At 46.3% G+C, this 22,123-nt stretch overlaps 1 protein-coding gene across 2 annotated transcripts in view; it reads left to right on the top strand.

The window, feature by feature from the left end:
• Positions 1-22,123, top strand: part of LOC138472243 (protein DDI1 homolog 2-like) — a 996,683-nt gene that overhangs the window by 409,692 nt on the left and 564,868 nt on the right. For both annotated transcript variants that reach the window (XM_069610322.1, XM_069610323.1), the window contains exon 5: positions 20,810-20,937. In XM_069610322.1, the coding sequence (XP_069466423.1) occupies positions 20,810-20,937 (128 nt within the window). The remainder of the gene's footprint in view (positions 1-20,809; positions 20,938-22,123) is intronic.

The following is a 22,123-nucleotide window of genomic DNA, read 5'->3' as shown; positions in this document are numbered from 1 at the left end:
TACCTCTTCAGATAGAGGGATTGCGGACCAAGAATACCCTACCCAAGGAGGTAAAAAATCACATAATAAACATGGAAAAGAATTGAGTTGTCCAGACAGTCCTTCGGTTCTTTTGGATGCCATTGTAAGAGAAAGAGGGGCATACTCAAGAACAGGATATAGAAAACTCTAGTGCCCAGGAGCATGAAAGGGAAATATCTAAGGAGGGGGAATGTTTGAATATTAGCAGTGAGGACGCAATAATCATCCAACAAACTCCACCTAAAAAGGGGCTAAAATGTAAACAAAAGACAAAACATATGTAGAAAAAACTAGTAGACCCACTATTGGAAACGGGTAGAATGACGGAGCCCGATGGGGTATGTGCTGTTAATACTTCTGATTGTGACATTAATGAGGTACCCCAATCTCCTCTGTATAGACGTAAAAAAACAAGTTGGGATGCTTCAAAAAACTAAAAATATGCCTAATATAAAAATTAAAGGCAGAAACTCTAATCTTAAGGCTATTAGCAATATTCCTGTTCAAGAAGAGTTTGACAATAGTGGGGTAGCCAAGGGCCCTAACAGGGAAGAGGGGCAGGTGTGGGGGGAGGTTATTAACAAAGGCTCTGTAGCTAGGGAAGAAAAAAACATCAATCCTAACATCGAAGAGGGCAATCTATTGAGAATTGGGCAAGATCGCCCGCATATTATGACAGCCTTTGGAAAAATAACTAGCACCAAACATGCCAGAACATCTATAGGCACGCAACAAATCAATGTTCTCCCAATTGCCCAAGTAATGGCCCCGGTAGCATATTCCAATACTCCCGCCTTTAATGGGCCGATTGCCATGATTGAGAGTGGGAGTGGTTCTACTCTTAATAATATGGGGGACAACCCCCTCGACACACAGATTTCCAAAATCCAGGACTCTCAAGGTAATGCATTGGCAAAAGCTATTTGGATAACACAAAGACGCAATCTATTTCGGGACAGCCCATTCCAAAGATCCATACAGGGAAGATTTTGGGTTGGATTAATAATAATTAAAACAGACTCTCAGGCTAGTTTAAATAGAACGCATCTCTTAAATTTGTTCAAAAAAATTCCTCTATTGCGGGCTATAACAACCGATGATATAGACGCTATTTCTTTACCTAATCATAATGATCATCGAATGGTAAGTTGATTTCATTCGGTGATGGTGGCAGATATGGTGCGTGCCCAAGAAAAAAAACTTAATTCTTTGGGTTATGGTCTATCTACCTTAGTGGATGATAAGGAGGCCGATCATTTCCTTCAATATAAGGAACCGATCAACACTCAAACAGGACAAATTGTACAATTGGGTAATACAAATTTAGAAAATTCAGACCCAGTGTTGGTTCTAATTTCCAGCCTTCTTAATAGTGGTTAGGATTGCCCATGGCTGCAACCAGTGCTTAAAACTTTAGAGACCCTTAGACAAGGTAATGGGTGTTCCTAACAGTTTTAATATTGACTTTATTTCCTGGAACTCATGCAGGGGATCACATTTGAATACATTTTTGAGTAAAGGTGAAACTTATACATGCCCCCGTATTTATTTTTTCCAGGAAACCATGATGCTGTTCGACACGTATATAGAAGGTTTCGAGTGGATTGTGTCCTCCAACGTATTCCTCATCTTAGATGTATTCCATCCAGCTTTGCTGCTCTTCGGAAATTTTTTCAGCAGAGGGCGCCGTGCGTCGATGTCGTCGAGTCGATGGTCCCTCGAAGGCCTCCGTCGAGGGTGACGTCATTGGGTGTATAAGTAGCACGCGCGGCGCCCGTTGGCCTCAGTTCTTTTTTTCCACAGTTACCTTGCTTAGGACATTCGATGCGCCTCGAGTTCTGTGAAGAAATATAATATAAATAAGAAAAATGTCCTCGTCATCGACGCCGACTACGACCCAGAGATCGGGTTTCAAGAAATGCAAGTCGTGCGGCTCAAAAATGTCGATCACGGACCCGCATCGCGAGTGTTTGTGGTGCCTCGGAGAAGGCCACGACATGGAGGCCAGTTCAAAGTGTCAGGCGATGACGGGGAAGGCCTTGCGAGAAAGGAAAGGAAAGCTACAGGTAGGTCGGAAGGATCGAAAAGCCTCTAGGGTCGAGTGTAGACCCCATGAGGAAAAATCTCCTCGACGCGAAAGGCATCGATCTAGATCCCGAAGTGATTCTCATCGCTCGTCGTCTTCGTCAAAAAAATCGAAGAAACGCCGCCACAGGTCTCCCTCCACCTCGTTGTCAGGCGAGTCTCCGAAAAGGATGAAATGCCCCACGAAACATTCGTCTTCCGAAGAGTGGGAAGCATTCAGGGTCAAAATGATGGAGGTGTTTGAGAAGGCAAAGCCTCGGTCTGCGCCTTCTTCGGAAGCCGGCCGGGAGCGTCATCGCTCCGACACTCGCGCGCCCTCGAGCCCGGGTGATTGTAAAAGGAAGGATAGGGAACCTTCCAGGACACCAAGCGATAAATGCTAGAGTCGAGTCGACAGCTCGAGGTCACTGATGCCGTCCGAGACCTATCACACCTCGAAGGGAAAATCGCCGAAGACTGCCTCGACGCCCTCGAAGCAGACCCTGTCAACGACCACTATGTCGTTGCCGCCGTCAACGCCTTTATCGATATCGACGCCGACACCCTCGGCGCCAAAGGCTCCATCCAAGCCAGGGAAACCAGAAAAAGAGAAGGAGAAAGTTACAAAACATGTAATTTCTTCATAGCCCAGTACTACACCTCTTCCTCCTCCTCTCCCAGAGGAGGTTTACAAGCCTCTCCATAGGAAGGATTTTTTCAAATCCTTGACCTCAATTTTTGAGGAACAGGAGAGATCCGATGAGGAAAAAGTACCTTTTGGATTGGAATATGGCACCCCAAATGTCCCAGAATGCTTGATCTCAGAGGAAAGCAGAATGAGGGATTTGGTGGAGTCTTTACATAATGCAAGTGGCATTGACACTTCTCTTGAGAATGACTCTGGTAGACCAGATCCAGGAGAGCATGCCAGTCCATTTTACCGTCAGTTAATGACCAAGGTGGTAGATTACTTGGGATGGGCTAGACCACCAGCTCAATTCGTCCAAGACGATTTAACAGACATATTGGACCATGGTCCCACTGAAGACCCAGTACTACCTTTTCATGTAGCCTTACAAAACAGGGTGGCCAAGAATTGGGAAACTGTTATGCTCACCTGACTCCCACGGAGGCGCAGGTCTGGTTTGGAGTGTTGTTGCTTCTTCTATGGTGAAGCGCAGGACCCGGAAGATGGACTGGACCGGACCTTCGAATCTGGCTTGTCTGGCTCGCAGGAATATCTTTTTGTATGTGAAAAGGGAGTATTAACAATCTGCGGGAGAAAGTATAAGCCTCCCGCTCCCTTCTCACCCCTCTACGAAACCCTCCTGCGACCCCTACGTGAAGTCTCACCTTAGGGTTTGAAAGGTTGAGCTCTCCATCCTGCTTCTCATGCAGGGGCGCGTTGTATCCAGTTACTTCACTGGGATTTTGATTGTAGAGGGTTCAAGTTTTGTTTTCCCGGTATAGTACCGTAAGGATTCTGTTAATGAGTATGATTCCGCAATAATAGTTTGTCTCTTTTTCAGGTGCGGAAACTATTCCGAGAAGAGCTCTGGAACCGAAGAATGAGACTCTGGTGAGCTTGATGAGAGTTCTCTGTGTCCCTTGTATCAATGCGCTCACTAACGCTGATGTCTTTTTTCCCCATAGGGGCCGGGGTCCGGAAATGCCTGGATGCGGCACCGACCCGAAGCAAAGATCAATCCAGAAGAAATCAGGTAAGTCTTTAATGGGCGTTGGGTAACGTCTTTTCATGCGCCCACTAACGCTGATGTCTCTTTTTCCCCTTAGGGGCCGGTGTCCGGAAATGCCAGGATGCGGCACCGACCCGAAATGAAGTTGGAATAACCCAACAGGTAAGCTTTGTAATGGAAATTAAGGTTTCCTTGTTTTCTTTCCCCTCTCACCTTTATTCTTGTCTTTTTCTCCCTAGGCGCGGTGATGTGGCTGCGAGTCCAGATGTCGCCGTAGAACGTGGTGGTACCTTGTACAGGTGAGTGAGATGCGGCGCTGCAGCGATCGATGCGATGTGCTTTTAAATGGATGTCTTCCTTTTCAGGACCGTCGGCGAGATGTCTCCGGAATGCGGATTTAGCAGTTAAGGACTCTTCTTTATCCTTTTCTCTTCTCTTCTCTCTTTGCAGGTGTTCCAGGATGCTGGCAGGAGTGGCAGAAGACAGAATGCAGGAGCAAACACGGTGAGCGTCCAGCTGCTAGATGCAGAACAACGCGAAGCGTGAGTTGCTGCTTGGGCGTGGCTTAAATAGCCTTCAAAGTAGTTCCAGGTATGTATCCTTCCTCTCAGGTATGTATTCTTCCCCTGACCACACCCGTGTGGTTAAGTAGTTCCAAAGATAAAGTAGTCCCATTCAGGCCTCAGAAGGCCTGGATCTTGCAGCATGGTCAGCATCAGCTAAGTTAACACTAAGCACCTTTAACACAAAGTCCCCTTTTATGAGCCTGGCGCCTATGGCGCCAGGACTGTGGCCCGATATGAGCCTGGCGCCAAAGGCGCCAGGACTGAGTCCAAAGAGCCCCTACTTGAGGCTGTTGTGACTTCCCTTGAAGACATGTCTGCCTCTGGGGTAGCTGGGTCTTGTCTGGCACCTTGGAGGTAGGCATCATGACAGAAACTCCGGATTCTATTCTTCCGGTAAATAAGTCCCTCGCATTAAAATACCGCCCAGCCAGTAGCGACCCCGGCTATCTGTCAAAACATCCAACTCCCGAGAGTCTGGTCATACAGGCAGCCACAGTTTCCAACAAACTTGCGTACCCGTCTATCCCTCCAGACAGGGACGAATAAGCGTGTGGATGGTTTGGCACGGAAGGAATTTTCAGCCGGGAGCATGGCATTAAAATCTGCCAACTCCACATGTGCCTTGGCAAAATTTTCGTACACTCTGTGGGAGTGCATCGCACTGGCGGCTGAGCACATACCAGAAGGGGAAGAAAAGGAAGGTTTCCTAGCCATTGTTAGAGATGGAAAGGAAGCCATGCAGGAATCCCTTCAATCTGGGTTGAACACTGTGGATAGTGTAAGCAGGTCCATGGGCACTTGCACGGTAATGCGCAGGTTTGCGTGGTTACGGAAGTCGGGTTTTGCACCGGACGTACAGAACCGTCTTCTGAACATGCCTTTTGACGGGTCTCACCTCTTTGGCAACAAGGCTGACGAGAGCCTTGAGAGGTTGCAGACCTCAAAAGCAGCGACCAAATCTTTAGGAGCTGCTATTAGGCAACCTCAGCCTTTTCGTGCACAAGGGCAATCATGGAGGGGACGATCCTATCGTTATTGCACCTCATATGGAAAGGCGAGAGGAATGGCCAGTCAAAGGGGCCAAAGAAAGGCCACTCGCTGTGGACGAGGAAAACGTCCTAAGCCAGCTCCAGCTGCAGCCTCTCTGCCAGCAGCGGCTGCAACATCCATCACAAAACCACTTTGAGGACTTGCACCACAAAACACCTGTAGGAGGCAGGCTGTCACAGCATCTGCAAGAATGGCGAGCCATTACGTCAGATGTGTGGGCTCTAGAAATAATAGCCCAAGGCTACTGCCTTCCTTTTCTAAAGCAACCTCAAAGCAATCCACCAGGGAGACACCCGTTGAAGTCTTCAAACCCGCTCCTACAGCAGGAAGTTCTAACCCTGCTGGAGAAAGGTGCCATAGAACCAGTACCTGCAGCGGAGAAGAACAAGGGATGGTACTCCCCGTATTTTTTTGATCCCCAAAAAGGACAGAGGACTGAGACCCATCTTGGACTTAAACTTGAACAAGTTCCTCAGGAAGGACAAATTCAAGATGGTTACCCTTTCTCAGATCCTTCAGGCCTTCAACTTCAGGACTGGTTGGTGTCATTGGACCTCCAGGATACTTACTTTCATGTGCCGATTCATCTCAAACACAGAAAATACCTGAGGTTCGTAGTTGACTCACAGTTTGGAGTCCTGCCATTCGGGTTGACCTCTGCCCCGAGGGTCTTCACCAAGTTAATGGTAGTGGTGGCAGCGCACCTCAGGAGAGGGGGGATTCATGTCTACCCCTACCTGGATGATTGGTTGATCAGAGCGCGTTCATCCGAACAAGCTCTGGATCATCTGAAAGTCACCTGCCACTTCCTCCACAAACTGGGCTTCTCCCTAGATTTCAAGAAGTCACAAATGACACCTTCCCAACAGCTTCAGTACATAGGAGCTGTACTAGACACATCCTTGGGAAAGAGCTCGCCTCCCAAGACGAGGGCTCAAGACATTCTTCAGATGGTTTCCAAATTCCAAAATGCCCAAAATCTCCAGGCTTACGACTTTTTAAGGTTGCTCGGCCTCATGGCATCCTGCATCTTCCTGCTGCCAGAGGCACGCGTGAGGATGAGATCCCTTCAATGGGCTCTAAAGACTCAGTGGTCCCAGTTCTCGCGTCAAATGACAGATCTTCTTCAGATTCCGAACAAGGTCAGACAAGACCTTCTATGGTGGACCTGTACAGAGAACATCCTAAAAGGAGAACCTTTTTGGCAACCATGGCCGGAGATCACAGTAGTGACGGACGCCTCACTCCTGGGGTGGGGAGCTCATGCCAACGATTTTACAATCAACGGTCGTTGGTCTCCATCGGAGTCCAAACTACATATCAACCTTTTAGAGCTGAGGGCAATCAGACTAGCGCTGAAGGCCTTCCCGCCATCTGTCAGGGGAAAGAAATGTCCTGATAATGATGGACAACACAGTGGCCATGCACTACCTAAACAAAAGAGGAGGTGTGGGGTCACTACTCCTGTGCAGAGAGGCAATGCAGCTCTGGTATTGGGCGATTCAGGAAGGAATCTCTTTAACAGCAATTCATCTAGCCGGGGAAGAGAATGACGGCAGATGCTCTGAGCAGGCAGAGCATGGTCTCCCACGAATGGGAACTGGCTCAGGAAGTCATTCAAGAGATCTTCGCCCTTTGGGGAACCCCCCAGGTAGACCTATTCGCAACTAGTACCAACCGAAAATGCAAAAGGTATTGCTCAAGGGAATTTCCCCCGAGAGGAGTCCTGGGGGACGCGTTCGTGGTGGAGTGGAATTTCCCACTATTGTACGCGTTCCCTCCGATTCCCGTCATTCCTCAGGTCATCAGGAGGCTGAGACGCTTCGGGAACCGCATGATCCTAATTGCCCCGGATTGGGCCAGGAGAACGTGGTATCCGGAACTTCTAGATATGTCCATCTGTCCTCCAGTACGTCTTCCTCAGAGACCTTCTCTCTCTCAAATGGAAGGTCAGGTTCTCGACCCAGAGGTCAGAACACTCAACCTTCATGCTTGGTATCTGAAAGGCTGAGATACAGGGATTGGAACCTTCCAGATTATGTTATGGAGGTGTTGCTTTCGGCAAGAAGGCCAGCAACAAAGTCTCTATACCGTTGCCGTTGGAAAAAGTTTTGCAACTGGTGCAGGGAAAACAATGTCGATCCTTTTCTAAGTTCTATTCCGAAAGTACCATCTTTCCTTCTGACCCTAGCACATAGAGGTCTGAATATCGGAACAATAAAAGGTTATCTTGCGGCGCTTTCCATTTTCAAGTGCTCATCGGAAGAATGCTCCTACTTCAAAATTCCTTTGATAACACAATTCTTAAAAGGTCTCACTAATTTTTTTCTTCCTCGCCCATTTCAAGTACCGATTTGGGATCTAAATTTAGTCCTAAAATTCTTAATGTGTGCCCCTTTTGAGCCTATGCACACGTGTCCATTAAGATTACTAACGTGGAAAACGGCCTTTTTAGTTGCTCTAACATCAGCAAGAAGAGTGAGCGAATTGCAGGCACTGTCTTCTGGGCCACCCTATACTGTGTTCCATAAGGACAGAGTTGGATTGAGGATTAAACCATCATTTTTACCAAAAGTAATATCTGATTTTCATTTAAGTCAGAAAATTGTTTTACCCTCATTCTATCCTCCACCTCATCCTTCTAAGGAGGAAGAAAGATTACACAGACTGGATCCAAAAAGAGCTTTAAGCGTTTCCATCTCTAGACTTTCTAGGCTTAGAGTGGACAACCAGTTGTTTATAGGCTACACAGAAAGGAAACTGGGTCAATCGGTAACAAAACAGACAATTTCACGCTGGATCATACTTTGCATTTCAGAATGCTACTGACTAGCACAAAAAGATCCACCAGAAGGGTTAAGGGCTCATTCCACCAGAGGCATCGCCTCTTCAAAGAGGTGTCCAATAAGGTCCATTTGCGAAGCAGCAACTTGGTCTTCACTTCACACCTTCTCTTAATTCTATAGCCTGGATGCTTCCCAGTCTAGGGAGCGGACTTTTGGAAAAGCAGTGCTTTATTCCGCCATCTAAAAGCATTGGTGGGGAAAAAATCTGACCCCTCCTCCAGAGAAAGTATGCAAAATACTGCTTTGGGAGTCTATCTAAGATGAGGAATACGTTGGAGGACACAATCCACTCGAACAAGTTACTTACCAACTGGTAACGTTCTTTCGATTGGATGTTCCTCCAACGTATTCCTCATCACCCTCCCAACCTACCGCTCTGTAGATTTTTCCGGATTATTGCCATCTCAAATCTCGCAAGGCTGATACCTGTCTGCCGGCACAATCTACACACTACAAGATCACAGGCAAAAAATGGAGGAAAAACAGAACTGAGGCCAATGGGCGCCGCGCGTGCTACTTATACACCCGATGACGTCACCCTCGACGGAGGCCTTCGAGGGACCATCGACTCGACGACATCGATGCACAGCGCCCTCTGCCGAAAAAATTTCCGAAGAGCAGCAAAGCTGGATGGAATACATCTAAGATGAGGAATATGTTGGAGGAACATCCAATCGAAAGAACGTTACCAGTTGGTAAGTAACTTGTTCTTCTATACCTTCTCCTCATTAGCATCGAGGGGGGATAGCTGGGTGGCCTAGTGGCGGTTTGATTATTGCTGTTGAACGTAATCTGGGGTTTCGTGGTAATGTGATTTTTAGAAGTGATTGGCTTCTGGGTATTGTTTTATCATCAGAGAATAATGTAGATCCTATCCTCCTGTTGAACTTATACCGGAATCCACTAAAGGTGACCTTGGATATAGTGGCGGAGTCTCTCTGAGAAATTCTGGGAGGTTGGTTTGAGAAGGGGTTTGGAAATCGCATTATCATGGGAGGTGATTTTAACTCTGCCTGTGCGGAGGGTTCTATGCTAAATGAAAGAGGGGTTACCCCAAAACTGCTCCACCCGTATGACTCATGAAGGTTCTCTCTCCGGGCCCATTGACACCAAGGTTGGGGTTAAGCAGGGCTGTTCACTTGCACCCACGCTCTTCAACCTATACGTTAGTGATGTGGAGGACATGTGGCAGGGTCCTTCCATTGCGCCGGTTAGGTTGGGGAGTTTGGCTATTGAGTGGATGGCCTTTGCTGATGATTTTATTCTTTTTGACCGCACTCCTTGTGGTCTTCGTAGAAAGATGGATATTTTTTATCAGTACGCAATGGCGAACAATCTCTCCCCTAATGCTTCCAAATCACGAACAATTGTGGTCACTAAGAAAAGAACCATCAAATTATATAGTTGGAAGATGGGAGAGGATCAGGTGGAACAGGTCCAGGCTATAACATATCTAGGCTACAATTTTACCAGTAGATCTAGCCTGAAGATGTGGAAACTGAGCCTGGAAGAGAAAGCGTCTAAATTAAAGATTCAAATGAAATTTTTGACGGTCAGGGTATGTAAATTTTCGCTCTTACCTATAAGGCGTTTTTATCTTGGTAAATGTGAGCCAGTTCTTCTGTATGGTTTGGACATTTGTACCCATGATATGAGCTTGTGCCTGAATGTGGTCCAGGGGAAAATGTGGAAAGAACTACTAGGCCTATCTATGGCAGTCCCCAACGCCATTATCCGCTATGAGTTATGTCTCATCTCACTCAAAGCAAGATATTTGTGGAGGCAATTATCCTTGTTTAGAAAGATGAATGATCCACCGCTAAACACTCTATATGAGTTGTTAAATAAGGTTGTTAAATCCGGGTCAGTAATATCTATTAGAAGGTTCAGTGATAATATGAATCTTCTATTAGATACTCTAGGTCTTTGTCGAGAAGACCTAGTACAACGACCTGGTTTAGTTAAGAGACTTTTATTCAAGGCAGATTGGGTGGACACAGTAAATGGCGTAGAGTCCTACTCCTCCTATAAGGAATATGCTAACTTTGGAAACGCAAGGGAATGTATTCCCTTTATTTACAAAGATTCCCGTGTTATAGGGCGAGATTGATATTTATGCGCCTTAGACTCAATCAGATGCCGACTTTGGAAAGGATACGGCACTGGGGACATAAAGAAGAAGAACTTAATCAAGAACTAATTAGTTTCACATGCCGTTTCTGTGGAGAAACTTACACGTTAGAAACTCTTAAGCACCTTGTTCTAACTTATACCCATTTTGAGTCTAAACGCGCACTCTATCTTAAGGATAGATTTAAAAGGGATCTTGAAATGTTCACCCATTTGTTTTGGAGCCGTTGTATGTGGGGTGTGAATATTTCTTTAATTCTTGCATTGAATTTATTGCTTCAAAATATAACGGAGGAATTGGAAAAAAGGAATTTAATATGTAATGTTTTTATAGTGGAACAACATAAAAAAAGAGGAGAAAAAATAATTAACGGCGGGGAGAGGTTTTATGAAACTATTATGAAGATGTTTGTGATTTAGAGGAAATTTCTTTTCTTTTTTTTCTATGGTATTTTTTATTCGTTCATTTTAGATCCATATAGGTTGTTTTATAAAAATGAATTGTATACTGTTTTTATTTGTGCAAAATGTTGTATAAGGTTTTATGTAAACTAACAATGCAGCAATAAAAACAAAATACCCTTTTCTCTAGCTCTGCACAATAGTCCATGTCCTCAAGCCACTGCTGGGAGGTTCAGGGGTGCCCAATTCCTTTGCCAGCCTTGTTTTGCCCAGTGTCAAAGCTGTCCAGAGTAGCGATGTATCCCTTATGCTGAAGCCTGAGTCTCCCCACACATTTAGTAGGAACAGCTTAGGGCAATCGGGAATCGTCTCTCCCACCATCCTAGTCATTTTACCTCACACCTTGTCCCAGAAGGATTTTACCATGGGGCACTCCCAAATCAAGTAATACATGGATCCTGCATCCCTCTTGCACTTCAAACACAGGGGTCAGCTACCCATCTGGTGCAATCGATCCCTGCTATAATAAACTGTGTGCAGCACCCCTTATACGGTATCAAGCGTAGGCTTATTGTGATGCTTGCTTCCCTTGGTGACCCTAAGGCCTCCGTCCAGTCTTCCTTCTCTGTGGGTCCCAGATTCCCTTCCCAGGCTGCCCTCAGTTTAGTCAGAGGTTTGGATGTGAAGCTGTTTAACATTTGATACAATTGTGTGATCCCCTTCTCCTTGATCTCCCCTTCCATAAGGTTAACCTCTGTAGGCGACCTGTCTGGTAGGTCCCATGTCGCCCACCCCTCCTGGGACATTGCGTACTGCAAACGCATGTATGTGTACCGGTCCCTCTCCGTCAATCCGTAGTTACCCTGCAGTTCAACAACATATGCTAATCGTATGATGCCTCTATCCTGCCACTTCAGCTGGTTACTTCGTTTTCGGACTCCCGGCAAGTCTGCATTGCCTCATATAAGTGCTAACTTAATCACCACCCCTCCCCACCCCATGGCTTTCAAGGTGTTTCTCCTAGCGTCCAATACACTGGCCCCTTGGCCTCGAGAGCCCGTAATTTGCCCTACCACCATAAATCACCTGTAGTGGAGGGACAGGGCCCATCCTGCCCAGTTCACGCTCTGTGTCTTTGTGCACCCCGGAACAACCATTCATTGATCACCAGTAGCTGTGAGGCCAAGGAGTAATGTTGCTCATTTGGGACCCCCAAACCCCCATCCCATACAGACCTGGATAGCGTTGACATGGCTATCCTTGGAATCTTCCCTCCCCATATGAGCCGCCTCTGCAACGCCTTGGTGACATGGAAAATCCTGTGGGGGGACCCAAATTGGATCGTTTTGAAGAACGTATAGGCGCCTCGGCAGCGACATCATCTTGAACAAATACTCTCCCTGCCAAGGACAGTGGAGGCGTTGCCCAGTGTTTAGCATCGCTTCTCAGCTGGTCTAACACCAGGTCCAGATTGTTCTTGAAGAACTGTGCACTCTCCACTCCCACCTTAATATCCAAATACTTAAACTTAAAGGAAGCCGTTCTAGCACGAGGGGGGCATCTCTCTGGGATTACAGCATTACCGTCCTTAACTGGCATTAGAATAGCTTTCTACCTGTTAAGTTTAAGCCCTCTGACCTCTCCAAAGTCTCGAAAAAAAACCTGCTTCTCGCACCCCTGTATCTCTGAGTCTGATCGAACTTGGCCCGCCAGGGGCTTCATGGCCAGCAAGAAAACCAGTGGCAAGAGTGGGCTGCCCTGTCTTGTGCCTCGCTGGAGTTGGAAGCTGTCAGAGATCCAGCCGTTGACCTTTACCCTCGCCTCTGCGTCCTTATACAAAAATGTAACCCATCCAACAAATCTGGGCCCAAATCCAAATGTATCCATTACTGCCCATAGGCACTCCCACCCCACTGAGTCAAATGCTTTCTCAGCATCTATCGCCATGAACGCGTGTGGCCCCCTTGAGATTGTGGCCAGCGCATTGTACAGGTGTCGGATATTCATTCTGCGCATCCTGCCCAGTACAATGCGGTGTATCAATTTTCTCATAAGCAGCAACAATTTATTGGCTAGGGCTTTTGCGAGGACCTTCCCTTCCCTGTTAATCAGTGAGATTGGTCGGTATGCGCCACATTGATCAGCAGACCTCACCTACTTGTGTATCACCACTATTATGGCTTGGTAGAGGTCTGTCGGCAATGTGCCCTCTTCCAGACCTTCCAGAAACATTCCCCTCATTTCCTACACTGGCCCTTGGCCCACTAGCCTCCAGAACTCTGCAGGGAATCTGTACGGCCCCAGTGATTTGCCTGCCGGTAGCTTTGACATGGCCGCTTGGATCTCCTCTATAGTGGGATCGAGCTCCAGCTGTTCTCTCTGCTCCTGACTCAGCTGGAGCAGAGTTGTCCCTTTTCTGTATTGCATAATCTTTTCCCTATCCCCAGATGAGGCCTCCCCTAATAGCCCACTGTATAACTCATGAACGCCTCTATCTCATCCTTCTCTCTAGCCATGTCCCCTCCCGGTAGCTTGATTTCCCTCACCCATCTTGCCTCCTCATCCCTCCTGTCTAACCATGGCAATAAGCAGCCGCATTTATCCACTGCATTGAACACTCGCGCCTGCTTGTCCCAGTTTGTTGACTATGCCTCCTCACACGCTACTGTTCCGTATTGCCCCCTCGCTTTAGCCAGTTCCCTCCCGATCTCCGATGTTGTGTGCAGTCTTGTGTGTTTGGTCTCCGCCTGATCTACTTCCCACACAAACTGGTCCAGTCTTCCCCTCCTTTCCCTAAGATGCTGCCGGATCAGTTACATTTTTTTTTTTTTGAATATATTTTTATTTTATTTTTTAAGGTCACACGAACACACTACAACCGTTTCAAAACATAGAAAGCATCATATATCAACACATTTTCAAACTCCCCAACTCCCCCCTCCCCCTTTAAACTAGAGTCAGTTCTCACATGTCATTTACGGGAACATCACTGGGTGGCACACTACCTAGACTGCCATCAACCGGGTCCTCTGTTTCGTTGTCACCCTGGTGAGGGTTTGCCAACGAGGCCACCAATTGCCGCCAGGCCAACAAGGGCCCTACTTCTTCTTCGCCCCCCCTGGTGACCGCTTCAAACCAGACTACGGATTCAGCTTCCGCCCATCTCAAGAGGTCTGTCCACCACAACTCCACCCTGGGTCTATGGGCCGCCTTCCAGCCCATGGCGATCCTACGTTTGGCCAAGATATAGGCCAGGTCCTTCATCTTGCTTATGTGTTTCAAATGCCGGGGTCTAGGGAATAGTCCAAGCAAGCATGACCAGGCCGATTCCACATCCAGCACTACCCCCCCGCCAGCCAGTTTCGTCTTGACCTCATTCCAAAATCTATGCACCTCCGGGCAAGCCCAAAACATGTGTAGCAGTCCCGCATTCACCTCCCCACACCTGGGGCATTGCTATATAGCTGATCCCCCAAACTTTGCAATCTTCCCGGGGGTTAAATAAGCCCTGTGGGTAACATACAACTGAAGCTGTTGGAATCTCGTGTTACGGGACACCTTTTTATGGTACCACTGGGCCCGTTCCCACTGCCCATCCGTCATGGGTTCTCCCACCTCCACCACCCAATCTTGTCTCAATTGGAGCAACTCCTTCCCTGCCCTTGCCCGCAGGAGCTCATATATCCTCGATATTTCGTGCCCGCCCTCCGATACATCGTACATGGTTTCCAGGGAGGCATCTGGATCCTCCGCGAGCACTGTCTCAGGCCATCTTTCTCTAGTCTTTTTCACCAGCCTAGTGTAGGTTATATATTGGCCACCATGTACTCCCGTCTCTTCCTGCAGCCGCTGAAAGTCCACCGCCTCCCCTTCCTGCCATATGTCCCCGAGGGTGGCTAGGCCTACCTGTTCCCAGTATCTGCGGACCGATTCAAGGAGTTGGTAGTCGCTCCCACACACAGCCGCCAAAGGGGCCTGCTGGGAGTATGGTTCCGAGTCCCCCCCAATCTTCCACGTCCTGTGCCAGATCTCCCAGCCCAACCTCAGTAACCGCCCCTTGCCCACCAGTTTTATCTCTGCCCAACCACACCACTTCCATCAGAAAGTATGGGGCTGTATCTTCGTGCAGGAGCCTGGCTTCCGCCGAATCTTGAGTCGAGAGCCACCTGGCCACGTACTGCAGCTGCCCCGCCAGGTAATAGTTCGAAGTTAGGCAGGCCTATCCCCCCCCCCATGTCGCACGGGTTCTGGAGCTTCCACAGAGCCACCCTATTCCTAGAGCTGCCCCACACAAAACCCCTACACACGCTGTGAAGTTTCGCGAATAGGCTTCTGGGTATCAGAAACGGGACGTTTGTAAAAAAGTGCAAGAGTCTAGGCAGGACCACCATCTTGAGCAAGGCCACCCTCCCCATCATGGTCCGGGGCAGTCTGGACCAAAATACCATACTGTTCCTAATCCCCTCTATCGCCTTTTCCGTGTTGTGCTTGTGTTCTGTCTCGATCTTGTGGTAAATGTTTATTCCCAGATACCTAAATGTTACGGGCTGCCATGGTATCGGCAGAACAGGCAGCCTCTGCACCGGGACATTCCTATATCTACCCAAAGGGAACAGGCTGGACTTTCTAGGGTTCACCGATATACCGGAGAGGATGGCGTACCGTTCTATCACCTCTAGGACGTACTGTAGGTTTTCTTCTGGATAGCGTAAATAAAGGAGCATATCATCCGCATATAATATCAAATGCTCTCCACTGGCCGTGTTTATGCCCACCTCCCCATATTGTTGACGCAGGCATATTGCCAGCGGCTCCAATGCCAGTATATATAGCATCGGTGACCAGGGACATCCCTGTCTGGTCCCCCTGCCCAGTTGCCAGGAATCTGAGACCGTGGACCCTGTCTTGACCCTCGCCATCGGGGTGCTGTAAAACAACTGTACCCATCTGAGGTATCCGGGTCCCACTCCATACCCCTTCAGGACCGCTTTCAGCCAGGGCCATCGTACCGAGTCGAAGGCCTTGACCGCGTCTAACGACACTATGGCCAGCTCGCCCGTGTCCTCCTCAGTCTGGTCCATGACATGGTGTAGTCTCCGGTGATTGTCGGTGATGTTCCTGCCCGGAACATATCCCGTCTGATCTGGGTGTATCAGTTTTTTAATCACCCTTTTCAGTCTATTAGCCAGCACCGCCGTGAGTATTTTGCTGTCCTGGTTGAGCATGGACAACGGTCTGTAAGACCCGCACTCCACGGCCGGCTTGCCTGGTTTCAAGAGTGGGATGATTACGGCCTCACGGAAGACAACGGGAGTTCTCCCTTCTCATAGGCCTCGTTGAAAGTGGCAAGCAGTGGCTGGAGCAACTCTTGCTGGTATGTTATATAGAACTCGCTGGGCAGCCCATCCGAACCCGGCACCTTGCAAGTGGGCAAGTTCCGAATCACTACCTCCAGCTCATCCGAGGTGACGGGTGCGTCCAACTCAGAGCGTTCTAGATCATCTAAGGTGGGCAGCTCAATGTCCCCCAGTGTGTCTAGTATGTCTTGACCCATATCCTCCCCCGTGTCCTCATACAAGTGTCTGTAAAACTTAAGGAATTCCTCATTTACCTCTTTCTGGGTGTTGCATATGCTACCTCCTTCGCCCTGAATCTCACTAATCGCAGAGCGGGGGGTTTCGCTCTTGTACAGCCAAGCCAGCAATCTGCCCGGCTTATCGCCCCCTGCGTGTATCCGCTCCGTATATTTCCTGTAGCTGAGTCTGCACAGTCTATCCCAGAGTGCACTACAGGACAACTGTAGCTCCTCTATTTTGGTTCTGTTATCATGAGCGGTGCTTACGCAACGCGTGAGCTCCTCTAGCTCTCTTTCCGCCTCCCGGAGCTCCCTTTCAACCCCCCCTGTAGCCCTTTAACTTAGGAAATAGCTACCCCACGCACCACCACCTTAAACGCTTCCCACAGTGTGCCCACAGAGCTTACGCTTCCCGTGTTTTTATCAAAATATTCTTCAATGGCGTCCCTCAGGCCCTCCCGAAACCCCTAATCCTGCAGAGCCTCGGTCCTAAGTCTCCATGTAGGGATCTGCGGGCGTAGGGGCTGGTGTCTCGAGTCTACCACCAAGGGCGAGTGGTCCGACAGCACTCGGGCCTTGTATTCTGCTCCTTCTATTTCTCTCACTATCCCGGCTGTTACAAACATGTAGTCTAACCTTGTGTACAAATCATGTGGCGCTGTGTAGTGTGAGTACTGTCTATCCGTGGGATGCAGCCTCCTCCACGCATCCTCTAGGCCTAGGTCTTTCAGTAGGGTACTCAGCGCTTTAGCCGCAGGTGCCATTTTTCCTGCCTTATCGTTGGACCTATCCATACTGGGGTCTACGGTACAGTTAAAGCCCCCCCCCATACTACCGTACACCCCGCCAGGGGGCCAAGTTTACCGTAGAGGGTCCTAAAGTAAGCCGCTGTATCGTTATTGGGGGCGTACAAATTTATAATGTGTATTTCTCTGTTTTCCAAGAGACCCGTTACCACAACCATTCTACCCTCCGGGTCCACCGTAGAATCAAGCACTCGAAACGGCACATGGGGCGCCACCCAAGTAACGACCCCTCTGGCTTACACTGAGTACGCCTCCCCCACAACGGTGCCCTTTCATTTCCTCCCGACCACCTCCAGCCTTTCCCTAGTGAGGTGGGACTCTTGCAGCAGGGCTATGTCTACGCGGCCGGATCAGTTACATTGCCTTCTCCCCAACAACCACCTTATAAACCTCCCATAGAGTAGAGCTTATTCACCCGTCCCTCTGTTGGTCGAGAAATGTTCTTCTGAGTCATCTCTAACGGCATCTGCAATCTTCGTGTCCTTCTGGTAGAACGTGTTGAGCCTCTACCCTCCCTTGCACCTGAACCATCAGCATAGAATTATCTGATATTCCTCTCGGGAGAAACTTGGCTGACTTCACCATTGCCGCCAATGTGCCGGGCAAGAACATGTAATCTATCCATGATTGGGGCAAGGGGCTCCTATTGTTAGGGGTTAGTTTGACACTCATTGTACTGTAGCTAAAAAGAACTTACTCTAGTAAATAACCCACTTTCAACTAGATCAGATATCATCGGCACACTGTAAGCACGTGCAGCACAGGAAATCTGAATTGGATAAGGAAGCATGGTCTGAGCTGGTTGAGGCGGGGTCTAATAAAATAACTCGCACATTTTGGAAGTTTGTCTCCAAAGGTCCAGTGCATATGCGTGTAATGACTGGTGTGGGAACAGTGGTACCAGATCTATGGACTAGTCATTTCAATTAATTATATAATGCAACATCACCCTCATTGGCAGAAACTAAAACATGAAAACCCTATGGAACTGCCACTTAGCCAAGAGCCACCAAGATCAATGCTTCCTTGTCTGTAGAATTTTCTATCAACGATGTGACAGCCGCCATAATGAAACACAAATCTGACCGATGCTTATGTCCTGATGGCATACTGGTGACCTGTTCAAACCTGAAGTCGATCTATGGGCACTGGTGCTGCCACAATCCTTTAATGCCATCTGTAGCTAGTACGCCCACCTTCTTAGAAATTGCTTATTATCCAACCCATTTACAAAAAAGGGGCGAGAGACATGCTGTCATATCGACCAATCTCTTATGGATTCCCTCTGTAAAATCTTTGGTCGTGCCCTTCTTGTAAAACTTGAAAATTGGGTGAATAAGTAACCATATTCTTTCAAACATCCAATTGGGGTTCAGTGCAGGGTTTGTAACCTCTAAACATGCACCAAACTTGTACTCTGTTATTGCACATTCCTTGTAAATCAAGAAGGAACCTATTTTCTTGTCCATTATGGACCTGAGCATGGCCTTTGACAAGGTATGTGGTACTAAGCTTTGGTCAGTGGTCACTAAACTGCCCTTCACAACTTTTATTTATCCATACTGTAATACTATGGCATGTGTTAGGAGGGGGGCCCATGGCAAGTGTACTTACTATTTCAAGGTCAACTCTGGTGTACGTCAGGGATGCGTATTAGATCCTCTATTTTCTCTGTACATAAATGATCTGCAAGATGTCTTAATTCAAACGGGGGCGGACATTCCTAAATTAGGTCATAATAAACGACCTGTCCTGGCCTATACAGATGATACCGTTCTATTAGCCTGTACTCACCGAGCAAATCATGTCCTGATCACAGCTTATACCGACTTTGACTGTACCAGACTTCATGGTCAATTCAGTGAAATCTGCTGTGATTATCTGTCAACTTGGACATAGAAAACTAAGTTTCCACCCATGCTTAGCAAAACTAAGGATATCCTCCATGTTTATGTGTATGATTTAACCCAATTCACCCAAGCTCTGGGAGGAGTTGACCGATTCGGAAGGTTTTTTTAAATCCAACCCCTTAATTCTATTCTACAAGTTTACAAGTGTAAAGCTCTTCCAGTTGCCAACTATAGCTCTTCTCTATGGGTGATCGGGAATACCAAAACCCCCATCAAGTAGTGGGAAATTACATCATAAAGAGAGTCCTTGAACTACTTCGACCATCCTCGAATTTAGGAGCACTTCTTGAATTGGGTTTGAATTTCTGATCAGATCATTTGATTGTACAGCCGGTTTATCATTGGCTTCGCTTTTGGTGCAATCCAAAAGCAGAATTATCACAAGTAATTATATCTGCTATAATGACCAAAGATGGCTCAAATTATACATGTTAAGGTATACTTGGGGGAAAATAAACGCTGCTTCTGCATATTAACACCTGCTAGATTGGAGCAGCTTTAATAACTAAACTAAAAAATGATTTGCAGTGTTATGTCCGGGACCATCGAGAGGCATATGAAATTAATAAAACCGTCAATCGAACCCATGTAATCATTTCTTCTGGGTCAATTCAAAATCACTTGCTCTGGGCCAATGAGCCGGCTGAAACTAATCCCAATACATAGGGCTTGCTTTAATTGCTTTCCTCTGAGAGCAATTACGGCAATGTGGTCTTCAATCCACACTTAGAAGCATTGCCCCTTCTGATTTATGAAGAGCTGCTTAATTTTATCTTTTGTCCTGTCTACTCTGATATACGCAATAGAATACTGAAACCTATTCTTTAAATGGCTAACCTTATGCCATGTCGGCCAGCCCTGTTTCACCTATTATGGGCAAACACTCCACTAGTTGGCTGGTCTACATAATCTTTTATAAGACAAACACTGATTAGGAGGAAATGTCTTGGTGTGTCTTAGTTTAGCTTTAGCCTCCACTTATTGGTCAATCCTGTCATCATTTATGAATTGTATTGTATTTTAAACATTGTATTCATACCCAATCTACTCTGATCCACTATATTAATATTTGGTGATGTAATGTCTAGACTATTTATTGACTAACCTGGATACATCAACTACGAATGCTCCTGTTACTGTGATATTTACTGATGTATTTTCTTACTTTTTTTTAATGTGTATTATGTTGTTTTATGTGCCATTTTATGGATAGATTCTTTCTATCTATCCGAAATAAACAAACATTGATTGAAATGTAAAAAGGGCAGTGTTGTGCTTTTTAGGAGGTTAAATATGTTACAAACCGGTTATACAAAATAACAAAAAAGCATAAAAAAGACCGATATTAGTAAGATTTTTCTTTGTGTTAAGTGTTCACCGTTCATGCACCTGTTTATTAATTTAATGACAACTCCTATGAAGAACTAGGATTACACGCTAGTATGTTTTTCTTTCTTCACACTCTCATTTACATATTCTGTGTCCTATCACCCCATAGAATAAAATAACAGTATTTGAAGACCACATTGGTTGGTCTTGTATAGGTGCTGAAGAGCTGCCGCCTGTGATTCATGTCATGGAAATGGTTTTCCTTAATTTGCTGATTTTTTATTTTCTGTGATAGTACGTTTTTCTCGCTTCAGAGTCCATTTAATTTCTCCCTATTGTATTTGTGATGTATTCTACTCTCTGCTGTGAGATTTGGTCTCATTTTGCCGTGTATCTTTTATGACTTGATTCAGGCAACAGAATATTGAGGAGAACATGACCATTGCAATGGAAGAAGCCCCAGAGAGCTTTGGGCAGGTAGTGATGCTATACATTAACTGTAAAGTTAATGGACATCCAGTGAAGGCCTTCGTTGACTCTGGTAAGACATATGAATGAAAATTGGGTTTATCTTGTTGTCGGCAGGAATCAGTTGTTTCATTAATAGTGTTATGCGCAGAAGAATATTTGAACATGTTTTATCTAACAAAGTGGGCATGTGAGTATGCCATTGTAATATAATTGCATTAATTAGTTGTGATTATCATGTGTGAACTAATCTCATATTTTATGAGATTTTTAATGTGCTACTTGCAGGACTTTGACTGCAGAGCTCTAGGAACAAATTGTAAGGGGGGGTTGAGGGGTGATGAGTGGGAGAGAAAGGTGGGAAACACAGAAAACACACAGTACAACACAACAATACTCTTATGTCACGCCCCCTTTCCTCTTTAAGTGTATACTTTAGGGCGTTTTTTTTTATTTTTTTTATTAAAAGTTGTTTTTAAAGTTTGATTAACAAACATTTACAACATCGTCAAGTTCAGTTATTAAAATCATTGCATAGAAAATTAATTTAAATTCACATTATGTTAATTTGAAATCATCATTTACACATCATAATGCGTGTTATAGAATAAATCCAAGTGGATAAAACAAATTCATACTTTTCTCATGCGTTTAACTTACTAATGGATAAAGCAAGTTTGTACTTTTCTCATACGTTTAAACTATTAACAAATTCAACGTTAAGAATTATTTCATATTTTCTTTCTCATCTAATTCAAGTTCCAGTTTTTCGAGAAATGCGCACAATAAAACAATTACTTTCGTTGAGTATCCCCACATGAATTTTTTCCAACACCATTCCCTTGCTTCCTGAGTCATACCTTGAACCTGTGGACCGATTAACGTATATCGCAAGGTTTCAAAGTGTTCACAGTATACTGTAAGGTGTTTCAGATTTTCTATCCAGATTTTACCCTCACAAAATCTACACCATGGTTTGAGTCCAACATTAGAGTTTTTATCCCATTTAATGGTTTTCTCAAAGGTGTGAAACAGATTGAGTTTAAATCTCAGGTAGGAGTGTCTGTTTGTTCGCCGGGAATTTAATCAAATAAGATTTGCGAGGCAGTCTTGCTGTTGCAAATTTTGCCGCTTCAGAATATAATTTTTTTTCTTGCATATCTTCTATTGTTAGTAACCAATCCTGCTCGTATAAGCGTTTCTTTACATGTCCCATACGAAGTTCTAAATCTATTGGTTTCAAACCACATTCGGCCAGT

The sequence above is a fragment of the Ambystoma mexicanum genome, chromosome 8 (assembly GCF_040938575.1).
Source record: "Ambystoma mexicanum isolate Mex_15411 chromosome 8, UKY_AmexF1_1, whole genome shotgun sequence".
In the NCBI taxonomy this organism is placed as follows: domain Eukaryota; kingdom Metazoa; phylum Chordata; class Amphibia; order Caudata; family Ambystomatidae; genus Ambystoma; species Ambystoma mexicanum.
This window is presented reverse-complemented; position numbering and strand designations above follow the sequence as displayed.